At 39.4% G+C, this 27,390-nt stretch overlaps 1 protein-coding gene and 1 long non-coding RNA gene across 2 annotated transcripts in view; one reads left to right on the top strand and one right to left on the bottom strand.

Moving 5' to 3' along the window:
• Positions 1-455: 455 nt before the first annotated feature.
• On the bottom strand, positions 456-8,844 carry LOC134406048 (uncharacterized). Its single transcript, XR_010025958.1, has 3 exons — positions 8,525-8,844; positions 5,983-6,052; positions 456-539 (listed from the first exon to the last, which is right to left on the bottom strand). It is a non-coding gene; the product is annotated as an uncharacterized LOC134406048 (long non-coding RNA).
• The window catches only part of ST6GALNAC5 (ST6 N-acetylgalactosaminide alpha-2,6-sialyltransferase 5), a 78,780-nt gene continuing 60,147 nt past the window's right edge, over positions 8,758-27,390 (top strand). Inside the window, exons 1-2 of the mRNA XM_063137279.1 lie at positions 8,758-8,865; positions 10,089-10,364. Coding sequence (XP_062993349.1) covers positions 8,851-8,865; positions 10,089-10,364 — 291 coding nt within the window. The 5' untranslated portion in view covers positions 8,758-8,850. The remainder of the gene's footprint in view (positions 8,866-10,088; positions 10,365-27,390) is intronic.

Genomic DNA, 27,390 nt, shown 5'->3' with positions numbered 1-27,390 from the left:
CAGATTGTTCAGTCTCTTTATCCCAGATACTTAAAATGCATAAGTTACAACTGTTAAACCACCCCCACCCCAAAAAAACCCCAACATAACTTGCATATTGTCTCTTGCCTGGTACATTTCTTCTGTGCTGCTCTCAAATAGCCATTGCCTTTATTTATGCTACTCAGAATAAGAAGAAACCTAAGGAAGAAAATGCACAAAAATGGCTGAATCAGCAGATCTTATCTTGTTTTCCCCCCATGCATTTTCATTTGCACTTCTTCCTTCTCTGCAATATTTCATTCTTTAGCTGTTTGCTTCTGTCAGAAGTTCAAAGACAGCCCAATTTCATAAAAGGGAGATAGTATTGATTGATCCAGCATATTGTTTTCTCCCCCTTTTGACCAGTTCTTGATGCACATTCCCAATTTTGAAAAGCATTTCATGAATCAGTGTGCAGTTTGAAAAATCTATTAAATGAGCTCATTACCATGCGGGTTGCTGAGTGTTTTCCATTGGCTGTGTTTGCAATTCAAAACTGGTTCCTGTAGCCTTTATCTCTGCAAAAAGAAAAGAAAAAGAAATAATCATAATCATAATCATAATGTTCACATTTCATCCCTACATAAAATATACTGTACAGAAATGAATATACAATACATTGATTCAACATAGAGATACGAATGTTATGAATCACATTTAACACACACACACACATATATATATATTTGTATGGTCTGTCAATTCATTAACCTGATTCCACCAAATTTTAAACCTCTTTCATTGCAATATCTAAAAAAACCCAACACATTTCTTCAAAATCAATTCAACTCAAAAGTGCTTCCTACATGGCCAATTACCCTAATTAATACAGGACAGTCCTCTATTTGAACAGCTGTCAGAGGATAGTACTGTTTGAAAGGCTGCCCTGCCAAAGTGCAGTTTAAATCTGCCAATTTCTGGGCGAAGTACAAAGTGTTGGTCATTATTATTAAAGCCCTACGTGGTTTGGGTCCAGGTTAACTTCAGGATCACCTTCTCCCGTACAATCCGCCCAACACACTCAGGTCCTCTGGGGAGAACTTACTTCAGTCAGCCAAAACTAGGCTAACAATTGTCACCCAGAGGACCTTTTCTTCTATTGCCCCCAGACTTTGGAATGGCCTGCCGGAGAAGATTCATCAACTTAACACTCTCTCCGAGTTTAAGACAGCCGTAAAGACTAATCTCTTCCAGCAAGCCTACCCAGATGAATGTCAAACCTAAGAATTGTTAAGATCTGTTGATTGCTATTTTGATGATGTATTGATTTTATATGCCCTTTTAATTAATTTTATGTATCTGATTTATACTGTATTGTACTAATGTTGTTCCCCGCCTCGATCCAAAGGGAAAGGCGGGTAAGAAATAAATTATTATTATTATTATTATTATTATTATTATTATTATTATTATTATTATTATTATTGCACCCTAAAAAGGAAGAGCAGCAGGAGCCTTGACGTTGCCCATCAAGAGTTAGCACCTGGACAGCAGACTAAGCAGACACACAGCACACCTGGCCACAGTCTTCCTCCACTATCGTGAGATGTATTATATTTCTAATTAAATTATAATTATTTCTAGATATGCATCCATACACATAAATTAGAATATGCACATGCTACACAAACTGGTGTCCTTTGTTGTTTTGGTGATGAATTTCCTGTGTATATGGCCATCATACATAAAGTCCACAACAGGCTATTTTGGGTTGCTTTTATGGCTAAAGAATACACATGTCTTACTGTGTGAGAAATGGGAAACCTATGCTTCAAGTCAAAGAAAACATTCTGATTGCTCAGATGGTTGGGCCCATGCAAACTCCAACAGGACATAAGATGGCACAGGTTGAGGTTTTAGGCAGCTTTAGAGGTAAAGAGCTTCAAGAGTTGTCCCCCCTTTTCTCCATCACAATCTACTTTAAAATTTACAAAAACTGCAAAAAAGCTAAATCCGCATTAGGGTAACAACACGGACTTGATATTTAAAGATGACATGCCTTCTTTGAGACTCATGACTCTGATGATGTGCTTCTGGACAAAGGAATATAAGCTGGGTTTTAGAATCTCAAGCTTGCTATGCAGAGTGTTTGACTTTAAATTTGATTTAAATGATTTTGAAAAGTCACTTAAAAACCTACCTTGTCATCTTTTGGTACAGGGACATCTTCATGCCAAATTGGGAGGGGGGAATGCAGGGGTGGACAACTGCTGGAGGACGAGGGGGCATTTTTGTCCTCTTCCTTCCCAAGTTTTTTAAAAGGAGGAGAGTGCCAGTTTGCCACTGAAATTTGACCGCAAACAACTTTGCAGCACTGCAGAGTGCTACAAGGGTTACATTTAGCAAACAAGCTTGACCTGGCCCTTTTGGTGCTCTGTAGCCACCATGGACACCATTTTCTCGTTTTTTTAGTTTTATTTGAGGCCAGTGGGAATCACATCTTACCCATCCCTGTAATAAGAGATGAGTGGAAATAGGGCTGCTGTCAGCTCATGGCCACTCAACTTGAACCTGCTTTCTTGAATCACAGCCAAAGACGCTTGGCTGGCTCTCTGGGTGGTCAGCTAGCTGAGTGCAGGCAGGCCCAGTGGTGAGGCAGACAGAGCAGCTCAGAGTGGAAATTCCTCTTCAGTCTGGGTATATACAGTGGTCTGACCTGCATGAATTTCCAAGGTGCATTTTGCTTTCCCTCTTACCTGCCTGGCAAGGTTTGTCTGGGTGATGTTTCTTAGTTTCCTTTGCTGTGGACTTTAGTTGGTTGTCAGTTGATGGGGCAGAGAAGGAATTTGATCAGACCACCTGAGTGGTAAATGACGGGTTGAGTTTTTTGCCGTCCTCTTATTTGTTATGGTTATAGTAGTGTGTTCTTTTGGTTCTGTCACAACCAAAGCATGCTATGGTCCCCCCTTATTTCTGGGGTTTAGGTCCACAGGCAGTTCACCATGAGGACTGACAGCCCACTGTATTCCCAGGTTGGTAGTATCAGGGTTCCCACCATCTATTGACTTAATTTAAGCCACTCTTTTCCCCTAGTAACCTGCAAGGTGGGTACTTGCACAATCAAAAAATGGGCTGTCAGAAACACTAGAGTGTATCCCTGCCCGTGTTTTGCTAAATACATAGAAGCTGTATACAATAATGTTGTGGCATGTTTCAACTCAGTTCTCTGTGTATATCCTATCCTTTGTCTCTCTGCTTTGCTCCCCGCTGTGGGTACAAATGTCAATTCCCCCCTTCCTGCCACTACCTGTTAAAATGATGCAAAAGAAAACAACGTATTGCAGAGATAATATAAGAGGCTGCAACTTTGAAGTTCCCTGCCCCAACAACCACTTGATTTTTAAATGTCATGAGGAAATCATTCATACTGGTGAACTTTATTCCACACCCATCTATCCTGTATTCTTTTCTGCTTCAAAGCACAGTTGTGCCCCACACGAGGAGGAACTCATCCTCCCCCTCCCCTGCCCTTCTAGCATAGGAAATTATCTTATTATCTTATAAATACAGATCAACCAAAGTAATATATGGTGCCCTAAGTATCCGCACCAATTTTTTAAACGTGGAGATTAAAATGTGGCTCACAGAGACGCACAAAACAGTTAAACATTTCAGAGTAAGATCTGGGATTGATGAAAGGAAGAGGATGAAGTTGAACAGCTGTAGACTCTGCATGGCAATGGCTTGAAGGCATTCTGAATGCAGAGGACAGATGCTAACAGGCTGACTCTGGGGTTATTATGGCGAAAGCATTTGCGTGCTCAGAAATGGAACCCCCATTACACAATAAGAGTATTAGAGGAAAATATGTCTACTTGAGCAACCCAAAACAAGGACAATTCTCATCTAATTCATATGTTGCTCTGTGTAAGTGGTGATATTATTTTATATATTGGTGCTGAGAAAGTGAAAAAAAAAAATCTTGCTTATTCTCCTTTTCCACATTATCCCAAGCCATCGTAGAAGTATTGGAATCAACCTAAAGCTGCTCATCACCAAAATGTCAATGGAGTGGTGTTAAGTAAGAGATGTGTGGCTCTTTAAATGCAACTGGTCTATGAAAATTATCTATTTTCAAATATCTCCGCAATTTGGAGATACGTCCCATGATAAAACATCCCCTAAAAGAGAAATTCAAAGGTCTAACATGCACTTGCAAACAAAACTCTTGCTCTCACCATACATAATTTGTATGTGGTCCAGGAGCATTCAGAATTCCTCTAGCACTAAAGTGGCTGGTCCCAGGCTGCATAGTGAGGCTACAATCAGGGCCATAAACAGATAAAGGAAGACGTATGACTACTGTATTACGGAGTTGAGGTACCTTTCTCATACTAGAAAGCAGCCCCCCAAATATTGCAGCATGCCTGCTGGTGGAAGTCTCAGTGCGGTGTTGTTGTTTTTTGGTCTCATTCATGATGAAGGAATTCAAAATCCAGAACAGTAATATAATGATGGTGAGGGCTGCAAGAAGAGGGCTCCCTTTCCTGTTCAACCCATCTTCCAAGCTACTGATAAAAGCAACAAACAGGCATGGATCATCTCACAGTAAAGCTCAGATATTTCACAAGCAATATAGGACCAGAACAGCATGGAGCATATTTGCTAGTCCCAGACATGCCATCCTCCCAATCTGGATTTGGGACTGAAAGACCCAGGAAAAGTGTGGGTGTACAGAAGGTAAGTTCTAAGCAAGCACACTTTGTGACATTGCACAGCAGCAGCATTGATTGGCATGTCAGTTAAGGCATCAGCTTTAGCTTCCAGTTTCCTGACATTTTAGAGCTTGGACCAACATGATGTAGCCCTATTTCTTGTCTTTTAAACTGGCAGCTTTTTGATGATTGAATAGTCAAATGGCCGGTACTATGCTGCACAGTGGGGCTATGAAACAAGGCACTAAACAGACAAGGGGAGGTTTATGACAACTGCATTGTAGAGTAGAGGTACCTTTTTTCTTTTTCTTAAAACTTTCTTCAAACCTTCTCTCTGCTTTATAGAACTTCAGTGCTGTACAACCTTTAGGTTTGGGGCTAACAGTCAGGCCTGGACAGGAGGGCTGTATGGCACTAAAATTCTCCTGGTGGGGATGGTATTGGGACCTTATTACACTCTTCTGGAAAGACCTGCCCTGGTTGCAAACTGCTTTCCAGACTCAATTCAAGGTGTTGGTCTTAACCTATAAAGCCTTAAATGGCTTTATTTATTTATTGGAAGAATTTTATGTCACTCTTCAGCCAAAAAGGCTTAGGATCTGCTTATTTAAGGGACCCCCTGACTTGCTATGAACCTGCCTGAATATTAAGATCTGCAGGAGATGCTCTTTTGAGGGCACCATTACTTGCAGTAGCCCGTTTGTTGGTCAGGTGTGACCAATACATTGCATTGCAACAGAAATAGCTCACAATCCTATATGGTTGGTAGCAAAATCCATTCCCCACCCATAACTATGGTGAGGATTGCAGCTAAACTCATAGGGAACAGGGACAGACTGCATGTGAACCTCAGTGAGAACTAGGCAGTGATGATCCACCCAAAAAGTTACTGCAAGAATAGTCTGAACTCTGGGCACCTTATGCAATCTGCTGTCTGACGTGAAGTGGATCTCTGCCCAACTGGGGCCTAGATAAGAGAATATCCACAAATCTTATGTACACAGGCTTGTTTGAGCAACTAGGATGAGAAAGATACCAATGTAACAAACCTCCTGATGAGTTCCAGTTCATTAGGGAATACTGATCAGTTATATAGTATGATGGGTAGTGTTTTGCATATTGAAGTTTTAAGAGGTATGCATTGCATACCTGTATTTGTGAACCCATGCATACATTCCCCCCCCCCAATGATCTCATGTATGTCTTTGAAACAAGTTGCATTCCATGTATACCATGGAAACTGCCCCTGAGTTGTAGGGGTTCATTTTGTGAGGGGAAGGCAGAAAATGTGTATTTCAAACATTACCATTTTAGGAGGCAAGGGTGCAAGGCAGGTGGGCAACCTGTGTTCATTTTAGGAGGCGCAAATTGAGGATCTGGAACATAATAATACAGTAATGCATAAAATGGCCAAGGTTTCAAGCAAGATTATTGATCAGAAACTATTTGTATAAAGGACATTGGGCACAATTCAGAACAGTAAGTAATTATTTCAGTGTCCATTGCATTTTAAAAATAAATTACAACTGCTATGATTCACTTTATACTGAACCCAGTAAGTTAAATGAACTCTTAAAAATGCTTTATTGACTTCTTTCCAAGTCAATTAAGTGTTTATGAACTCAGTCTATACTGCTACTTCCTGCAAATTTAATTATTACGTGGAATGTATCTGTTCATATTTCCATGTGCACATATATGTGGACACAAATACTGCAAAATAAATATCCAGAGATATAAAACCCTTAATTTTTGTAATGTTAAAATTAAATTGGGTAACTTGGCTCTTTTCCAATTTAGTTATAAATTTCCCTTGACACACCATGTCTATACATAAAAATTATTGCAGAATGTACATTGCAGTATTTATTTGTAACAGTACCAGTTTGGTTGCCAAGGATTGTACCTATGTCCATCATGGCAATATAATTAAATATCTGAGAGTCAGACAGTTGGAGATGATTCAAGGCAAGCTCAGCATTAAATTACAAAATTTAGCCTGGCCACTTAATCAAGACTCAGCAACTAGCTCTATCTAGCTATCACCCAACTCATAAGCTTGATGACTTGGTTAGACATACTGTGTAACAGATGTCCAACATACCGCTATGAGCCTTAATCATAAATACGATGCTGTACTTTGGCATGGTATAAGATGGGAAAAGTTTCTTAGTTGCCAGCAAATTGCTTGCTGATAGTGGAAGGATAAGTATTGTTAAATGCATGAACTGTCTTTTGTAGCCCATTGCAGGAAGATTTGGAGAACCACCATTAATTCACTTTCAATGATTCATCAAGCTAGCTCTTTGTTCTCCTAATTTGAGTGTCAAATGAGACCACATGATAACGAAATTCAAAGACCTGATAAGATTCTTTTCATATTGCTTCTCCTGTCTGGTGATACTATTCAGTTCAAAACCACAATTTGAATTGCAAGAATAGTTTCAGTGCCAGCGGTATTCTTTGTAATAAAATAAAATATATTTACCATGTGATCAGTGAAATCCTGTACACATGTACCTGGGGGTAGATCCCACTGAACTCAATGTGGCTTATTTCTGAATAAGTAAGCCACATTGCACTGGTAAGTGCAGTACTAAATATGGTGTTTGTTCCCTTGGTAGTCCATGAGTGAATTGATAAAGATGAAAAATGGATTTCAGTGACAATTTCAGCCTTGAAATAGATACAACTTGCGACCATGGATGAGTTAGCTCGCTGATAGTTTTCTCCTTAATGTCATCTTTAATACTGTATAGTTATATAGGTAAGATGTGATGCTATATATTATAGTTATAATTTTCTATGTGCAATTTGGTGAAAAAATTGTACATAATTAAGAAGTGCATATCATCTAAAGGATATCTTATAACCATTTTAATTACTTCTTAAGAAACCAACCTGAAGGGCTGCACATTTAAATATGAGATCTCTAGAAAAAGGAATGCATATAGTTTAAGTTACTTTATTAACATTTTATACAAATGAAATAATGCATCATTAATACAGCATAACTGAGGGGGGGAACAACACTACTTTATAAAATAAGGGAAAAGAATTTTAGTTTATTTATAGAGCTGATATCTAAAATTAGCATCCAAACATTTTAAAGCTTTTGATATATCATTTGAAGAGTAACAGAATATGCTATGCTAGGAGTGATGTTTTATGATAGGATGTTTTAATTATTATTTTGTATTCTGTCTGCATTTTATCTTATTTAGCCACTTTGAGGACGTTTTTTAGTAAATAGGTGGGATATAAACTAAAGAAATAATAAATATTTGATATGAATTATTGTTTCATACACATAAGCTAAAAAAGGTAAACTACAGTTCAGTAATCAAGCACTATGAATAGAAAGTGAAAATATCTCACAAGAGTTTTACATTGTTCTTTGGAAGACACACTAATGCACAATAATTTACTCAGAAGGAATTCCCATTGAGTTCAATGGGACTTACTCTCAGGTAAGTGCATATAAAATTGCATCCCATAGCATATTTTTTGGGTGGGAAGGCAATGTAAATGGTCATGCCAATTAATCTTCAAACAGATTTTAAAAAATTATTTCGTGGAGAGTTGTGTTTAAAATAGTTTTTTTTTTAAGATAAAGCTGGTACCAGCTTGCAAGGATGTAACACTATTACAGCATGCTATTTCCTTTGAACAGGAAACCACCCACTGATTAAATATGACATTTTAGAGCTGTGAGTGCAATAACGTAGGGTTTATTTTTCTACCTTGGTCTTCTGGGATGACTTCCCACCCCAATAAAGAGAAAGAAGAAGCTTCTTACATCAGATTTCTACCAACATAAACAAGAGCATCTGTTAACTTCCACATACCCTGAAACTCTAGTCTTGAGTTGAAGAAGAAGAAGAGCTATGAACAGGCGTGGTTTAGGACCCAGAAAGCCTCGTCAGGCGGTAGTTGTGCAGATCACTGGGAGACTCTAAAAGGGTCCAGTTTTAATTCTGCCTCTAATCTCTGCAACAGCCGCGCTTCCCACAGCAGCTCAAGGTTGGGCTGATCCTGACCGGGGTTTTGGATATTTCGCTCCCAATCGCCGCCAGAAAGCATGTCACTGGCTCCTTTGCAATGGAAGCCCTAGAGGGAAAAGTGGTTTGAGATGGTGGAGCCTGAGATCGCGGTATAAAGGAGGCGCACAAACATGAAGACGCTGATGGTAAGTCAGTGGCAGGAACTAAAATGATCCCAGATCGCCCCGAGGACCCGAGAGGAAACCCACCAAATCTGGCGTGGGAGTTGCCGGGAGATCCCAGCCGTTCTGTACCAGGCGGGCGGGCTGATTTGTTTCCGCGCTGGCTCGCGAGTGCGGCTTGTCCTATTTATTGCTGCTGGGTATTTCGGCTAAAGCCTGCAGAAAGAGGCGAAGAACTTTCCGCCTGCCCTTCCTTTTGGGTTCACACCTTCGTGCGACGGTTGGCCTTCGGGGATGGTGGGGAGGACCAGCCAGCCTTGCAGCTCCGCTCGGCAAGGCTGCGGGTGGGAAATAGGAAAGTCTGTGGGCGCTTAAGCGCAACAATTCCGAGCAGGCGCGTCAAACGCACAAGCGAAAAATGTCCGAAGAGAACGGTAGTAAAAGGAGAAACTGGGCGAGTGAGAGGAGCTCGAGACAGAGAGTGAGGGAAGGGGGGGGAGTGAAGGGGGACAGAGAAAGGACCCAGGAGAAAGTGAGGCGACATCCAACAGCCAGCTGCACTTTTCGTAGGGCTCCTCTGCTTTTGGAAGTTGCGGAGCCTGCAAATAGAAACGTTCTCTTTCAACTCCCCCCCGCCCCCGCGACCACCCCGCTTTCCGTTCAATAATGTAAAATGTCAACTCGGGAGCAATTGAAAGAACGTTTGTCGGGCGCACACAGCACCCTTTCAAGACCCCCCTGGGTACGACTAGAAAGTGCCGAACCAGTCCAGAAGAAGTCAAAACTTCCAAAGGCTACGGAGAAACAGAAGGGCGCCCATTCCCTCCCGCTCTGTCGAGAAACTTGGAAGTGGCGTGGGGGGGAGGCAGGCAATGGCCTTCTTTGCTGATAATTAACCAAACTGGGCGCATCCTCACCCCCACCCACGCCCCGTCTACTGGCGTCGCTGCCAAATTGCAGACGTGGGGTGGAAGGTGGGGAGGAGAGAAGCGGCGGGAAACGAGAAGGTGGAGAGGGCTTGTTGTGCCAAGCGGGCAGCGCTAGAGCGGCGGGGAAGCGAGGGGGCTGGCAGGTTGGTGGCAACGGAGCTCGTGCAAGCTCAGAACTTGCCGCCGCCTGGACTGGCGGCCCTCCTCGCCGCCCCCACTGGTGGGTTTGGGTCTCCAGCCTTTCCCGCGCTGCCCGCCTCGCGCTCAGACCCTCCGGGTTCCGCGCGTCCGTTCAGCGTGTCTCCTTTCCCCCTGCAGCGACATGGGCTGGCTGTGTCTTTAGCGCTCACCACCATGTGCACTAGCTTGTTGCTCATGTACGGCAGTATCGGCGGTGGCGGCGTTAGCAGCCCCACCACCAGCAGCAGCAGCAGCAGCGGAGGCCGGAAAGAGCAAAGCCACCAGCAGCAGGTGGCGGTGACAGCCAGCCAGAAGCCGGAGAACCAGCAGCAACTGGCCAGCACCAGCCAGCGACGCCTACCCGGGTTTCCCGACCGCCCCTTGGAAGGCTACATCAGCGTCCTGGACCACAAGGTGAGCGCCGAGAGCCGCCGCGGCGACGATGGGTGGGGGCTGCTCCAGCCGCCGCTTTGTCATTGGGCACAGGGCAAATGATTGACACGTGAGCCAGAGAATGAGTTCCTCGAGTCGCCTCCTGCCCTTGGGCGACTTGATAAGATGGTTTGAAAAGGAGGAATGCGCCAGGGAGACCTGAGGGCAGAAATAAGATAACTGTCCGCTGAACCACGAGGAGGACACCGTGGGAATTCGGAGGGTGTTGTAAAATAAAAGCCCTGCTCTTCTCTAAGGTGTTGACACATTTGGACTGAGCATGGGTGCAATGTTTTTAGGGCTCACACATTGCCTTTGGAAGGATTGCTCTGTATTCTGGATAACCACCCATTCATAATAGAATATTAATAACAGCCTTTTTATATATTTAACACTGTTTGACAAAATCCCACAGAACAAACACCACGGCTCTTCCGCTGTTTTTATTAGAGAGGTGTTTGGTTTGGCAGCTGTGCATGCTGGTTTCAAGAAAGTTAGGTTGTATCTTATATACAGCAGGTTCTGGAAGCTTTGGTTCTACCCCTAAAAGGTCCAGACAGAGCTCTGACAGGAGCTAAATTTTCTGAACAGATAAGTAGTCTTTGATCATTCCCATTTGCAGAAGAGGGATTTGTAAAAAGGCAGCAGTCTAATGGGCATCCTTTAATTTAAAGTAAGCTGCTCCTGTAGGTCTATTTGTGATAGGCAACTTCTGCCTTCCAGCAGAGCAAAGTCTGAAATGTTAGTTTCTGGAGCTCTGTAGAATCCAGACAATCAATACTTGCAAAGACAAGAGAAAAGCTCTTCAAGGCTGTATTGTGCATGGAGATTAAGACCTACTCATAGTTTCTTGGGTGAAGGATGCTGAAGGGCTTTGCTATGTACACACTCTATGGCAGCCGTCTGTTGGACTTGAACTCTCATCAGCACTAGCCAACATGGTCAAAGATCAGGAATTCTGGGAGTTGCAGCCCAAAACATTTCCAGGGCACTAGGTTGGGGAAGGTTGGTTTAAGGTCTTAAGAGGGTCTATGTAGTCCAACATCCTGTTAAAATTGGTACGGCTAAAATCAGTACGAATCGCATTTGGTCCTGCCCATTCTGCTTTTGGTCCCACCCACAGTCAGAATGCTCCCTCCTCCGCAATGCCTTTCCCAGATTGGAATTTGACCCTTGGACTGGAAAAAGTTCCTCCCCCTGATTTATAGTTTCAGAATCCTTGAAAGCCTTAATTGTGTGTTGTCTGCCACAGGGGGCTAGCTGGGGCTGCAGTTGCATTTTATCCACAAACAGCATGAAAAAACATGGGAGGATTACGCGAAAAATACTGGAAAGCAATAGGCTAACAGTGACATAATGTGAGTACTCCATAAAAAGTGAGTGAGGAAAGGATGGCAATGCCAGAGAAAATGCCTCCTGCGGAAATACTGAAAATATATTTAGAAATCAGGTGCTGGATCATATGTCTGACAGGAACGCTAGCATGGAGAAGGTTGCAGAACTTCCATTTCAATTTTGCATGATTATTGGGTTATTTATATTATAGTTTCTTTATCAAAGTATCATACATAATTTCTCATGGGTTCAGTTCTGACTACATCTTAAAAGTCAAGAGCAGTTTTCATCCCTTCTTTTCATAGAAGATTGTAGATTCCAATAAAAGTGAATGATATGCCAATTAAATAAATGCCACTGTAATGTTCAAGTAACTTAACAAAAATGAATCTGTCGGTGTCAAGAATTTTTATTTATTTATTATTAATAATAACAAGAGGCAACAAAAGATAATGTGGATCATTTTAAAGTAAATATGAACAGAACTGATATAAAAATAAAGTCTAACAATGTAAAGTTAATACATTTGCATGTATTAACATGCAAAAATGAATTAATAAAAGAAACTTGTTACTTTAAAGTAACCATTTCTTTAGCTAGTTAAAGCTCTTCTATCTGACCTAATATTTGGATTCTTCCCATAGAAAAAACTAAAGTATAAATAAGTTTGTATTTTCCAAAGAATTTACAAAAAATTCTGGAGACATAGAATATATTCTTAAATACTTTCCGAAAACATAATGGCCAGTATACTAGATTTAATTAGGCCACAATTATGTGTGTGTACATGAGAATGAGTATGCAGAGAGAGAAAGAGAAATGGAGCAGAGAACAGTACAGTTAATTAAGTGTTTGGTGAAGAGTGATTCTGCAAATAGTTCTGAACCTCCATAATCTCCAATATAGAAGAACATAGTTTGGGACATAATTACTAAATCACTAGTATTTGAGAATAAAGAAAATACCCTTCACTCTGTTCTATGGAGACCTATTTGTAATACATATAAAATATAGTTGGAAATCTATTGAGAATTGCTGCTTCATTTCTTCTGATGCAAGTTAAGGCCATTACTTATTGGATGATGGAATATATCTAGGACTCAATTTAAGCTTTATATCAATTAAATTCATCGTGCTGGAGAGTGAAGCTTTTAAAACATGCAAGAGACATTTTATTATGAAGTAAGCATATTAATGGAACATTTGCTATATAATAGATCCACCAGGGGGAGTCTTTATTCCAGAAAAACCTGGGATCTTTGGGTGGTTACAGATTATCATTTTTACCATACATATGTCCCTGATTTGTTTTTCACTAGGTACAATAATATTTATTTCAAACTTTTTAACACCACTCTACAGCTGAAAATGCACCCAGACCAGCTAACAAAAGTCACTAACAGTACAGTTGGTGCCCTCAGGTTTACAGTATAAAAGACATTAACACAAAAGGGGGGAAATAGGAAGGAGGGGTGTGTGGAGAAAACTCAGGCCTTAGGCAGCTCTTATAATGATCAGCTAGAATGGAAACAGTTCAAGGAGAGAAGGAGCTAAAAGTTGTTTGTCACTCTGTAGAGCCAATGGAGTGGCCTGCTTCCATTCTCTCCCTCTCCTGTAGCCTGATGGAGGAGAAGTTGCTGAATAGGAGTTAAGGAAGAGGAAAAGCGTGAAAGAGGTGCCTCCTAAGCAGAGCCGATGGAGTGGCCCTGTTTCCTTTCCATCCCTCTATTAATTCAATCAAAGAAGCTACTATGAGGTGAAAGGGTTTATCTCAGGCAGCCTTCCCCAAGCTGGTAACTTTCAGATGTTTTGGAAAGCAACTCTCAACACTCCTGACCATTGGCTGTGCTGGCTGGTCTAATGGAGGGCACCAGGTTGGAGAAGGCTGAAGTAAGGATAGCTCATTTGTATGGGTTTGTTGTATTGTTGACAAACCTATTTATCCACAGGTTTGTGTTTTATAGAAGAAGATGGAGATAGTTCCTTTCATGGCCCCTTGATAATGAAATAGCTATTTATTTTTAAAAGTCAAAATTTAATTAAAAATTTAAAGTAATTTAGCATAAAAAGTGCATGTGCGGGGGGGGGAGAAATAGGTCAAAGAATCAAGGATCCATCTAGATGCTTAATTACCTCATCTTTAGCTTTAATAGATTAACAATGTAATCCTGTGCCTGTTTACTCAGAAGTAAGTTTCCCTGAATTCATGGGGCAAATTCCCTAGTAAGTATGCATAGGACTGCAACCTAATCATCCTGATTTGGAGGTATTTTAATGAATAAAACAGTTCATCTTAGTCAAATAATGTAGGGAAATCATATATTGTTGGGAAACAGTATTGTTCAAAGTAAGGGCATGCACTGAGAATATTCACAACAATAACCTCAGTCCAGTCTTTGGTTGCTGCATGTCCACAAACTCATTCCAGATACTGCTGCGTGCCCAAAATCTAACTTGGGCTCAAGATAAAGCAGTGACTACTTCACTCTACAAAAGACCAGTAATCTGGTTTTAAACAGCCACAACCAGTGTGGACAATACTGCTGCAGATGGGAAACATCACTATTAGCCACTAATTGACAACAGCAAATATCTGTCCAACTCAGGTTCTGGATGTGAATAAATATTCACATCAAATTATTACACATGGTATTAGTTGTGTGTGAAACCTTTTGTGCATGGGTAGCTCTGCAAAGAGATAATTTACATCAGTATAAAATGTATGAAAAGGACAATTACATTCCTATTAAAATGTTATATTTTTAAAAGTTTGATTAATGGATGAGTCATTTAAACAGACTTTTCATAAGTGAAGGCATTTGGCACAAAAATTATTATTTCTCTTTCGAACTTGGATAGCAAGCACCATAAATTTAAATTTAGCAAGTCTTGAAAAGTGAAACAGTGATTTGAAATATGTTGAAGAGTTTTATCCGACTGGTTCATCCACCAGCAGAACAGACAACACTGGTAAGACAGAATTCCCTCCCCACTGTTGCTACTCTCACCCTCTAAATTTGCTCTAGAGAGTTGGTGAATCCTCTGGAGCAGATTTCTGGGGATCGGAGGTGGGAGGGGAGCAAAAAGAAAATGGGATTTCCATGTCCGTGAGGATGGATGTCCATCAACATTTCTTGTACGTTTTAGAGTTTAGACCATGGCTATTTAAAACCAGATTACTTAGCTTTTGTAAAGTGATGTGGTCACTGCTTTATCTTGAACCTAAGTTGGATTTCTTAGTGTGCTGCATTTTTCATTTAACAGTATCAGTGCTGACCAAAAGCAAGCATACCCTACATGTCGCTTCACCACATATTTAGACATATTCATCCCACAAGTGAATATGCACCCAGGCCCTGAATCAGCCAGACCATACATCCATTCGTATGTTGAGTGGGTATGTGTGTGTTCCTGTTTTAGTTCACTGCAGCATTACTATTTCTCTCAGCTTGAGAAATTGCATTCCTGGTTCATTTCATTTCGATTGTACTTGTTTAAACTTTCAGTGTGCATTAAGTGATAACATTCTGTCTGTATTACAAAGGAATGGAACAAAGATAGAAAATAGTACCTTTTGCTACATGCCAGATTTCTAGTTTCTTTGCAAGCAGTAGTTGCCCTAGACTTGGCACCAACTCTGTCTGTAATCTTTTGAAGTACTTTATCCATTATTGTTGCTAACTATGTATCAATCAGCTCAACATGTTAAGACAGATAAAATTTCACATTGCTATGTATTTGCTGTGGGAAATTATAGGACCTTATTCTCCTATTCTTACTGTAGTATCTTTACTGCATTTGTTGGGTAGTTCAACTATAACAGTGAGGCTTTGCCCCAACAAAAGTAATTTTGAGTGTAGCTGGTAGGCTGGAATGCCGTTTAATTAAGGCCCAGTGGTATGGCTGGGGTTATATACGCAGTAAAGTGACACACTGAGGTCAGAAATATGATCATATTTCTCGTGTAGAAGTGGATGAATTGATAACAGTCCATGGAGCAAGCCAGTATGTGGAATTCAGAGACTGGGAAAGGGAATTGGGGCCATGGCATAGTAACAGAACACATAACCAACAACAGCAAGATGAAGTAGTAGTCAAAGATTATTCAGACATAAGAGCAAGGGTGATCCCAGAGGTTCTGCATAATGTAGAGCTGGTCACCATATTTCTTTTGCTGCTACGTGGGAAAAAAATCATATAGGCCTCTAGCTGCTAGGGTGAAAAGTTCTACACTCTTTCCACCAGCAGGAATAACTTATATCATCAAAAAGTGCTGTAATGCTACATATGCAAACTAATCGGGTAGTTACAGCTACTCAGCCTCTGGCCACATCATACATCCAAGGCATAATGTTTTTCTACATAAATTCATCATCTGTGGTGTGGCCTACTCATTGCCCACATCTTCCCACAAGTCTGGGAAAATCCTAGTTACTGGGGATGAAAAGATCAAAAGGTTTGAATTGCTTCAAAAGATTGAGAACTCTACAAATGCATCAGAATGTTCAGAAATGTGTTTTGCTTGAATATTAGCTAGGTATTCTACCTCAGTGTAGTTCAGACATCTTCCTCCACACCCCTTTCATACCATATATCACAGCTAACAGCGAAAGGAAATTAAGGGGGCATAGCTGGCTTTTAATGCAAACAGGCAAAATAGAATTTTCTGGACCAGTAGCATTTTGCTTAAGAAAAAATATGGGCTTTAGCTTTGAGTTTCTTTCTTTCTTTTGTTACTGGCCTTCTGTTTTAACCTGCCTTGCATTGCTCAGTAATGCTTACAGATAATGGCATGGCACCCGTGACACAAAGGTGGCATTGATATTAAGGACTATGGTGTATTAATTTAGCTCCTAATTAGTGTAATCAACTCAGCTGAGCTTTGGTGCTGATATAAGCTGATGTGACAGCACAAAGGCCACTCTCAAGGTGAGGCCGAACATTGCCTTGCCTCTGCTTCTGTCCTATGAAAGGCCTCTTTATTTGTGGTTTTCCTGTTTCTTTGAGGCCTGTTTAATTAGGAAATTGTATAAAAACAAATGTCTGTATTTAAAACCAACATTCTTCAGTAGTCTTAATATTTGAAAAACTCTTCAGAAAGGATTGCGTGCATTGAGAAGTTTCACTTTTTATTTTATTTATTTATTATTGCATTTTTATATCCTGCCTTTTTTCCTGTAAGGAACCCAAGGTGGAGTACATAATCCTCCTCCACTCCACTTTATCCTCACAACAACAGCTCTGTGAGGTGGGTTGGGCTGAGAGTCTGTGACTGGCCCAAAGTCACCAAATGGGTTTCCATGGCCGAGTGGGGACTAGAACTCAATTCTCCCAATTCCCAGTCCAACGTTCTAGCCACTACACCACACTGGGAATGGCTTTGTGGTGTTCTAAACAGCAGTACTGTGGAATAATGAATATAGAGCATGAGGTTTTTGCCATGCAGCCCACACAGTCCTCTGGAATGTGGGTTCTTGTAACTGCTAATAATGTAATATATGTTATATATTTTAATGTAATATGTTGTTTTAACTAAGGTAATTTTAATCTGGGTTTCTTATTATTGTTAGCTGACTTGAGCACCATATTCTTGCTGAAAAGGTGAGGTATAAATCAAATAAATTTAATAAATATTGTGTCAATGAAAGCTGTAAGGAGAAAGCACATAGCACAAGTGGTAAAGATAAATAGTTTCTTCTAACATCTCCTTTTTAATAACTAAGGAAGATAATAATACGGGTTAGAAATTTTGCCCTTTGAAAGTACAAGTGCAGTTGAAGATGTAGTTTAAAACAGTGTTATAAAATAGGCTATTTGGTAAGAAATAGCATGGAAGACTGAGAAGATAATGGAACACAGCAAATTATGAATTGTGAATATGCCTTGCTTTTTTCTTTCAGACTGTAAAATTTGCCTTACCAGCCATGTCAAAGTAACCTTCAGTTTGTAGTGTGTTCAAGTGTGTTATTAGTACATGTTAGATTTTCTATGGCTTTAGTAGCCATAAAATAAATATTTTGTAACATCCACCCTCTGCCTTACGTTAAATTTGAATAAATTTTGCCCTTTGGTTATGGGAAGGTCAAGAGTAGATGAAACAGTTGTAATAACACTGGATAGCACATTAGTCCCAGCAGTTTTCTCTGAGGGAAAATAAAATTCAGCACCGAGGAGCTGTAGAAACATCTACATCTATATATGAGGCACAGAGTATATAGGGACCTTCGGGGAAAAGAGCTGTACTTCGGAAATTGTTTAGTGAGAAATAATCAGGTATAAAAGGACACAGTGCTTCTGGAGATGGTATTCATTATCAGCAACATTTTCTCTTTCCAGTCCTCCAGATAGTGATAAAACATGTTTACCCTGTTGCTTGAGGCTCCAGAGTGTGTATCCCAACTTGTTTTTCTTCTTCCTTTCCCCCATCTCCCTAGCTAACTTTAATGTCATTCTCTGTGTGTACACCTCTCTTCTGTTCCAGTGAAATTCACCTCCATTATCTACATATAGCACAGGATAGCTGTTACAAATCTGTGGACATAGCTTGCCTTCCCTCTTTTTATTATTATGCCAAGACTGCACAAGTTGTAACGTAACAAGCCAAAATTGCAGCCTACCGGTTTTTACTGCCTCTCAAGGGGCTTAGTGGTCCACAAGTTGGACAGGTCTCCGGAAAGTACAACTCATGAGCTTTCTTCTCCTTACTTCTTTCAAAGTTCCTGGAGTCCTTGGGTGTTGGTCTAACAGACCAGCAATGGAGTCAAAGCTGCACTCTGGATTACCTTTAAAATATACAACTGTGCACATGGCAGTTACAGCTGCATAACAAGATGGACGAAAACTGGGGCTTGGGAATCTCAGTTGATTAATTGTATGAGTTTTAACTGATAAAGTTTCAATAGCAGGCATCATTTTTAATATAATGTAATGTTTCATAGCAAGAATCCTCCTTATTTAGAAGACTCATCCTGCCCCCTCATACACTCCAGATGGTGCTTGCCAATTTTTGTATGTAGTGTGTTTACATTAAAATTGTTTTTAAGAAGTAAATTTAAAAAATATTCTTCCAAATGGCTTTCTATTGATTTTTACTTAAATAATCAAGCCATTGCAGCTCTAGTGGAAACTTATTGTTGGAGGTGTAATACATAGAAGAGAAACATGCATTAACTTTCTCTTATTTTATTATTATTATTATTATTATTATTATTATTATTATTATTATTTACATTTATATACCACCCCATAGCCGAAGCTCTCTGGGCGGTTTACAGAAGTTAAAAACAGTGAACATTTAAAAAATATACAAAATTTAAAACCATAAAAAGCATAAAAAACAGACAATAGACAAAAACAGACAATAGACAAAAACAGACATACCGGCTCCTTGTGAGTAAAGTTGGTAGCAGCTAGAGAGATCAGAGTTGATGTTCGAGCTTTTGCATAAATTTTAGAGGCTGGATTTATTGTATTGTAGCAAATTTTTTAAAAACTGCCAAATTTAAAATCTTTTGGAATGGATTAACAACAGAAATATGAACTCCTAAAGGCAGCATGCAACACTTTGATATTTCTGTTGGGTCATGGGGAGTCTTATAAAGTCTTATAAAGCTGTCTCAATATATATATTTGCATCAGCTTGTTGAATATATCTTTATATTCTGCATCTTCTATGGCCTCTTGTGTTATGCATGAGCAGAGTATGTCTTATTTATGTTATAGTAAGTGAAAAACAATGTTTTAAAGAATAATTCATGTTTTAACTTTCTCTTGCCATGATAATCTTGGAAAGCCTGTAACAGATGGAAAAGAAAGATTAATGCCACTTGAAAGCGCAGGCTTAGATTTAAAGGAGGCTACATTAAACACAGTCTTGGAAGCTCTTAACAGACACTTTTAAAAATTGTTCAGTGCACTGATGTGAAGTCCATGGAAACTGTGTGTCTGGGGGAAAAGGTGGTAATATTAGAGCAATATTAAGGTAAGACTTTTGACAAGATTAATCTGACATGGTGTGTTACATTTAGGTTCTGCTGACAAAGGTGTCCTTATTTTTGTGTATCCAGAAGTGTCCTTTTGTATCAGACTTTACAAACGATAATGATTTCTTCCTCTCTGTCTCTGAAAACATTTCAACAACTGATATAATATTTACATTCTGTTCTTAAGGTCTTTTCATAAACCATATTTTTCCTATCTTTTGAAGAAAAGTTAACAAATTGTATTATATTGGATTTATGAAAGTTGTTCTCTATACAGTAATGCACGTAAGATGTGTTATGTGCCTTAAGGATAAAGTTAAGCTTCTTTTTCAAGCATGTTACTATGGCAGGGGTGTTAATCTTCTACTGTCACAGCTTGGCTTGCTGTGGTCTTAGTCTAAGCAGCATGTAAGTGCAAATAAATTAAAAGGAATCAACCTCTCAGATATTTATGTTTTACCATATTTCCATAGAGCAAAGGATAAAAGGGGGATGCTGTGTTAAATATCCTCTATAAGAAGACTGGAGCTTATATTTAGCTGCATCATAATTCCTTTTATGTCTCTACACTTGAAAGATGAAACTACATTTTTTGGGAAAAATCCATGAAAATGAGATGTACATTTGGGGACAGGAAAATCATAACACATTCTGGTTTTCCTTAATTAAAATTCCATGGAGTTGTCTCCAGTATGTTCATGTTTTATTACATCAGTAATTACTCTTTTTATTTTTTCCCCTTCTAAATTGCACATTAAGTCACTAGGAAGAATGTGCTGCAGTTCTAGGGTATATTTGGACAAGGCAATATGTTAAAATATTTGCAATACCCCCTCCCAAATTGTAGGAATAGTTAGAGTTAAAATGTTCAATATAGAGCCAAGGATTAAACTTTCAATTTCTAGATTTAACAGGGCATGATATAGTGATATTTAAAGGTTTGCCTTCATAGGCTTATGCATATTGCATATTTAAGGCTCAAGTGGATAAATATAATGTTCTTACTTGTAACGGCCTGTTCCATAACTTCAGAAGAACTGTCTGTAAGAGGTGTTTTTTTAAAAGGTGACATCTAGAAGTACTCCAGTAATCTTTTCCTGCAATTGAACTGGAATAACAGGAACATAGTAACAGTTCTAATTCACTGCCTCTCCCCACCAGTCAGTATGTGGAGGGGAGCAAGTTCATGTAGTTCTTCCCCATTTATTATTTTTATTTATTTTATTTATTACATTTTTATACCGCCCAATAGCCGAAGCTCTCTGGGCGGTTCACAAAAATTAAAACCATAATAAAACAACCATCCTGCCTGTACACATAGATATATTGTCCAATTGATAACTACGTGTGCACAAATCTTGAAGGACCCTAAAGAAATCAACGAGGTGATCCCATGCAATTTGTACATGCATCGGAGTGAATGGGATGATCCTTCTATGTGTGTATAGGCAGGGACAGTAGATGTTACAGCACGCTAGGTGCACAAGGAGGAGCTGTATGCAACTCCCTTCCCTCCATGTGTTGCACCAGTTGGAAGAGGTACATTGTCAGAACTGATCCTATGCTTTACTTAGCCCAGCTCACTTGTAGAAACATGTTGTGCTCATCTTTTTAAATGGTCAGAACTGGGCCTTAGTCTATTCATGCCATAGAATGAGGAGGTAATAAAGTGGTAGAATAGACTGTATACCTCAAGATAATGATCCTAGTGTTTAAAAATCCCTGCATGTAGAAAACTGGTGCACCAAAGAGTTAAGTTAAGCTAGAACCTTTCACTTAGGTTGCTTTATTATTTACTTATATGGTGTTATATTGGAGTGGAATAAACATGGTTAGCCCGTCTGCTGTCTGAAAATGATTCCATTCATTCTGCTACATAGGTAGACAAGGCCTTATTGTCACAAATATATTGATTCATCAGAATGTTGTTGTCCTGTTGGTACCACACAGTGGGTTCAGTACAGGCAGTCCACCCCTCCTAATAATTTGCTTGGTGTAGAATGAAGAGAATTCTAAAGTGTGTGTGTGTGTTTGTTTTCTTCTCCAATATAATACTATGCAAACCATAAATCAAATATCAGGATGTACTGAATACCATTTCATAAAACTATTTTTCTCTCTTTATTCTTACTACTTCCCAGACAAAGTGCAAGTTTTGACTTTATTCCTTCTTAAAGGATAATGAACGCACAGTAGTGCACAGTCTTCTGAGTCCAAAAGATGGAGTTTTAGAAGAGAAACTTTAGTGTTAGACAGGGAAGTGGAGTGTATGAACAGTGCACAAGGGCTTGCAGATACAGTCACAAATCCCACCTGCCAACAAGATCTCCCCTGTTCACTTTAATGGAAGGAGGAGCAAACTTGTATGATTGCAGAACTCCTTCCTCTAATGAAGTGAATGGGGGAACCTGCACACACTCGGATTTAATTTACCTCACTTTTTCAAACTCCCAGCCTTGCAGGACTGCACACCCAATGAGAGGGGATGGAAGTAATTCCTCCTAAAAACATTGTTCCTTTTTATTAGCTTCTCCCTTGGTCTTTTTCTGTCTTTTAATGGAAAGCACGAGTATCCAGCCTAGGCTTTCCTCCCGATATCTCATCATGTGTTCCAACCACTCAGGTGTTCTCCAGGCATGTTTCCCCCCACTCCACCCCAATGTCATGCACTCATTCTCTTTGTGAGTAATGCTTCCAAGGCCTTGGTCAAAGTACAAATGTGAAGGATGCACTTGTAATGCTGGTTGTCTTGGATTTCCCCTTTCAGTGCTTCTTCAACCTTTGCCTCCCATACTTTCTGGGCTGACAGCTCATACATGGTAACTTGCATTCAGTCCTGGCCTTACAGCAATAGCACACAGCTGTAGCACAATGCTAGTGGTGTCAAGATTAGAATGTGCTACTGAGGCACCATGGAATCCCAGCATTTTAATACTTCAAGCTAGCTCTGAGTTGCAACCCTGGAGGTTTCTAAAAGGTCAGTGCTTTCCTTCATAAGCCACTGACCTTTCTTCTTGATTATCTTTGTGAATTGCTGCTGTCTTTGGGTTAATAGAAATTGGTAATCAAGGAACTGAGACTGGGGGCCTGGAGAAGAAGTGACAGATGGGTTAGATATGTAGTAAATACAGGACAAGAGCGCAGCATTGACATTATGGGAATGTAAACAATAATAACCCTCTCCTAGGAACACAGATGAATATATAGAGCATTGTACCGTAGTTGGTTTCAGCTTCTCTGCGATTTTGCCAGAGATAAATGGAATCTCTGCATATAAATATCATTTCACAGGGATTGCCTTACGCTGCCCCCAACCTTGTGGGCAAAGTATTTAGTATATTCAGTAAGGAATATTCATATTTTTATTACTTTATGGGCCAAGGAAGTCTGAGAATAGCACAGATATTTTGCATCCATACTCAACAGAGTGAAGAGACAAGACAAGAGCAATGCCTTTATTTACGCATAAGGGATCTGCAAATAACCTTAACATAATTCCCTCCAGCACATGTACTCAACCAGATTGTGACAGAGAAACATTCATTCTACCCCAGTCTTTTGGGGCAAGCTCCCCAGGCTCAGAGTCAATGGCTATTCTTTCACCTATCCAAGGCCGTTCATGCCCCTGCCCCGTGCTTAAAGTACTAAGGGGGTCTACAGATTCTACCAGAACCAGGAACACCCACAGAAGGAGATCCTGTGCTCCCTACCCACCCACCCACCCGGACTTAACACCTTAAAATGAGAAGGTCTGAAGAAGACTCTCTTTATTTTATAAATATATCTTAATAGATACACCAGGGGGCTATTTTCTTCCTCAGAGTGTCCTGCTCCAAGAGCTATGGCATTTTGTACTTTGTAGACTTTTTGGATTTTTTAATCCAAATTGGTGCTTGCTTTCTTGAAGACCACAGCAAAAGAAAATATCAGGAGTGAGAATGGATGATTAATTTAAAAACAAGAAAACATTTCCCTACTATGTTACAGTCAGAGGCATTCTTATATAATTATCATATCATGGCATGCCTCACTCAACTCTTTAAGGCAGTATGCACAGTTGCAATAGCTCTGAGATGTTCAGTGATACAGTATCTCTGGCAAGTCAGAAGATGAGAGTGGAAACATCAAGGCAGAGTCCTGGTAAAATCAAGTGGTTAAGCAAAAGATTAATCCACTGGTTTAGATGGGAATAAGCTACAGCGAGCCTCTGTTTGCGTGTGCGCGCACACACACACACCCTATCCCATCCCTCTCGCACAACCACAAGAGTTGGAAGCTTTGGCTTCATTTTTTATTCAACTGCAGTTTGTTTCATCTAAACCCAACAAATCCAAAGTATGGTTTGTTCAAAATGAGCCAAATTCCAACCATGGGTTATGTAGTTAGCTTGTTTCAAGTAGTCATAGTTAAGATTAAACATACTTTAGGTTCAGGTGTTATGCTATGATTTCTAGACATAATCAAAAACAAGCAAAAGCTTACAATATCCTCCTTGTAACCATTCCAAAGGAGGAATGTGAGGGGAGAGTTCAAGGTTAAGTCTTACTGCAGCTTGCTCTATCATACTGTCCAGGCTGGTCCAATGGGTACTGGATATGGGGGGAAAGAACTCCAAGTAAAAGCCAAGATTGTTGTTGAATATCCTCTAACTTATCAGTGGTTATGTAAATGCATTCCTAAAAGTGGAGAGAATAAAATAAAAAGTTACCCTGGGAACCTTAAAACAAATCTGTCCCTGCATTTTCTTATGGAGAGTGTAGCTGCTTGCCATATAGTTATTAAATAACAGGAGTCCTGCCAGGGGGAAATCGGCAACAGTCCTGTTTGAACTCCAGTTCCTGTTAAGTTTTGGTATGTTTGTTTTAAATAAATACGTGATTGGAATTGATGAGTACATTCAAATGTGGTAGATTCTGATTCATTTATATGCAGGCATAAACGGGCACTTCAATACATGCATCAGGTGCTGCTAAAACTGTTTACTCTTCCCTTCAGGTCCCATTTTTCAGCACTTAACTTTCACTCTTCAAGTCCTCAGGATAGGTTACATTTAACATCCAAATAAATAAATGAAATTCCTAAAGGGGCTGTTGAGAAACAGTTGGAAATGGAATACTATCAGCACCTTCATCTTATGGGAAATTTAACAGCTCCTATGCTGAATACTTATGTCTCTGTCTTAAACAATTTGCTCAAGCATTCCTCTAAGTTCTCACTGGGGACATGTTTGCGTTGTGCCAACACTAAATGCAGGACACTACTCCATCAAAACAACGCTTGGGATAAAGAGGTGTTGAGAATCAAGTATTGAAAAGAGACCACTTTTATGTTGTTGTAATTGGCAAGAACCCTTTTGTCTCATTTATAAACCAGTGCTAACGAAATGAAAATAGTGTGAGGTTTTTTTTAATGTATTAGTTTTTGAATATCTGACAAACAAAAAGGATTTGGTTTATAAATATTGCCATACTGGTATCAATGTTGCTTATAGCGCAAGCCAATACTGAGAAGTAAGTCCCATCAAATTCAGTGAGATTTATTCCCAGGTAAAGATATACAGAATTGCAGCCTTAGTATTTAGATATATGTAACAATAAAATAATATATCCAGAATGCATTTAATATTCTGGACTTCACAGAGTTATGTGGTCTTTGTATTGTTTTGTAAAATTAATACAGAAACTTCATTATTATTCTGTGTTGTCTTGAGTGGTCAGTTGGAGAGGAGCAGGTGATTCCAGCAAAGGGAAATCCTTTCAAGCAGCCAACAGAAGCTGGGCAAAGTCTCCCCTAAGAAAAAGGGTATAATTTAATCACATAATAAGCTAATTAACAGAGGTGTTAAAGTTCTATTGTAGGTAAAGCTATTGTATTTTTAACATGACTTAGATTGAGTAAATCCCATGCTGTACTTTGTATGAGAAATACATGTTCAAGCTGGAGTTGTTTTGACTGCAGAAGAGCTTTAGAATGTTAAAAAAAAGCATAAAATCAGCAGTCTTTTTTTCTTTTTCTTTTTAATGTTTAGTTAGTTGAAAATAAATGGAAAAAGAATGAGTTTAGTAAGAGCTAGGAAAAACACAAAGGCTTTGTTCACACCTTCTTTTAATGGCATTTTTAGCATATTATTTTCTGCTTCTTTGTGAATGTGGAGTTTGGAAGGGATGACTTCTATGTACCTTCCAGTTGCACAAATCTGTGATTATTATATTCTATGATGTTATTTATTGGCCCGTTAATTCATTCTTCTTTCCTCCCAAGCCCAGTATAAACGAAAGTAATTCAATCAACAGCAGTGTTGGTTCATCCTTTTACTCCCCCTCATAATTTAATTAACCCATAGTCAATTAATATGAGTGAATTATTCTCACTCACACCTCAGAAAATTCATTCCATCAAAATAATTAACCCCATCAGTTAATCCATTTGTTCCCGCTCCGTAATGTGCTTCATGTGCTTGATTATGCAAACTTTAAAATGACATCAGCAACAGTGGCACACTGGGCAATTTTCACCATGTCTGAGAGATGCTGGTATGTTTAGAAGTGTTCATACCTGGTCAATGCTAAGTTCATAGATTTGGGAGTCCATTGGCAATCTCACTATTGCAGTATCATGTGTGATTCTACCGCTGACATAAATTACACCTGTTTCACTAGCAAAAACCTGTTGTGCCTGTAAGAGCTATTGGCATTGCACTAGAGGTTGTTTATGGTAGTGCAACATGATTTCTGATAATAGTATTTATTTATTTATTTCACTTATATGCCGCCCCCGTAGCCAGAGCTCTCTGGGCGGTTTACAGAAATTCTAAAATTGAGATAAAAACAAGTATACAAAATTTAAAATTTTAAAACACAGAACATACACACATAAAGCATTAAAAACCGTTAAAAAAACCTAAATATGTGGGTGATTAAGATGTGCTGCCATATGCCTGGGCAAAGAGGAAAGTCACATTGGATACTGCCCAATGTTTCAATCAATGCTGTATCTTCAGGAACTGAGGAAAACTGTATATTCAATGTACAATCACTTTAAGATGGCATTGCCCATATAAGGGTTCTCATTAATATGTTCTTAGGAATTTTTATTTCTATTTGTCTTACTGAAGAGAGAGATTCTGCATTCAGGTCACACTTTTTTGCTGTTATTCCATTCATCATCAAGTTTATTGCCTTTATTAGCAACATACTGAAAATTGTGCAGGGAGGGGGGAGTTCTAAAAGGTCATCATCTTCATCTTAATTTGAATTATTTTCAATAATCTTATTTTCACTCCTGGTTAAACTTGATAAGATGTGACGATAGGGTGTGATTTACAATGCATATATGGAAATCAATGCATCATTAAAAACAAACAAACACTCAACCCTATTAGAATAAAAAATTTTTTTTAAAAAAAATCAGAAAATAGGAACAATTATCCATTAGTATTCATGTCATGCTGTATGCATTGCATTGGCTGTTTAATATAATTTATCAGACATGGTACATTGAGTCCTGTTAAAATCAACGAGAAATGAGTATAGGCCTACTCATTGTGCTCATTTTGTTGCCATTTTGTGCTGCTTTAGGGTTGTGAAGTGCTGCATTTATCGCTTGAGATGAATTTTACATGAATAGTCATCATTCTTAATAAGCAGGAGATCATTTCTTGGACAGGCAGGTGTTTGTGTCAGTGCAGCTTG

The sequence above is a fragment of the Elgaria multicarinata genome, chromosome 1 (assembly GCF_023053635.1).
Source record: "Elgaria multicarinata webbii isolate HBS135686 ecotype San Diego chromosome 1, rElgMul1.1.pri, whole genome shotgun sequence".
NCBI classification, from domain to species: Eukaryota; Metazoa; Chordata; class Lepidosauria; order Squamata; family Anguidae; genus Elgaria; species Elgaria multicarinata.
This window is presented reverse-complemented; position numbering and strand designations above follow the sequence as displayed.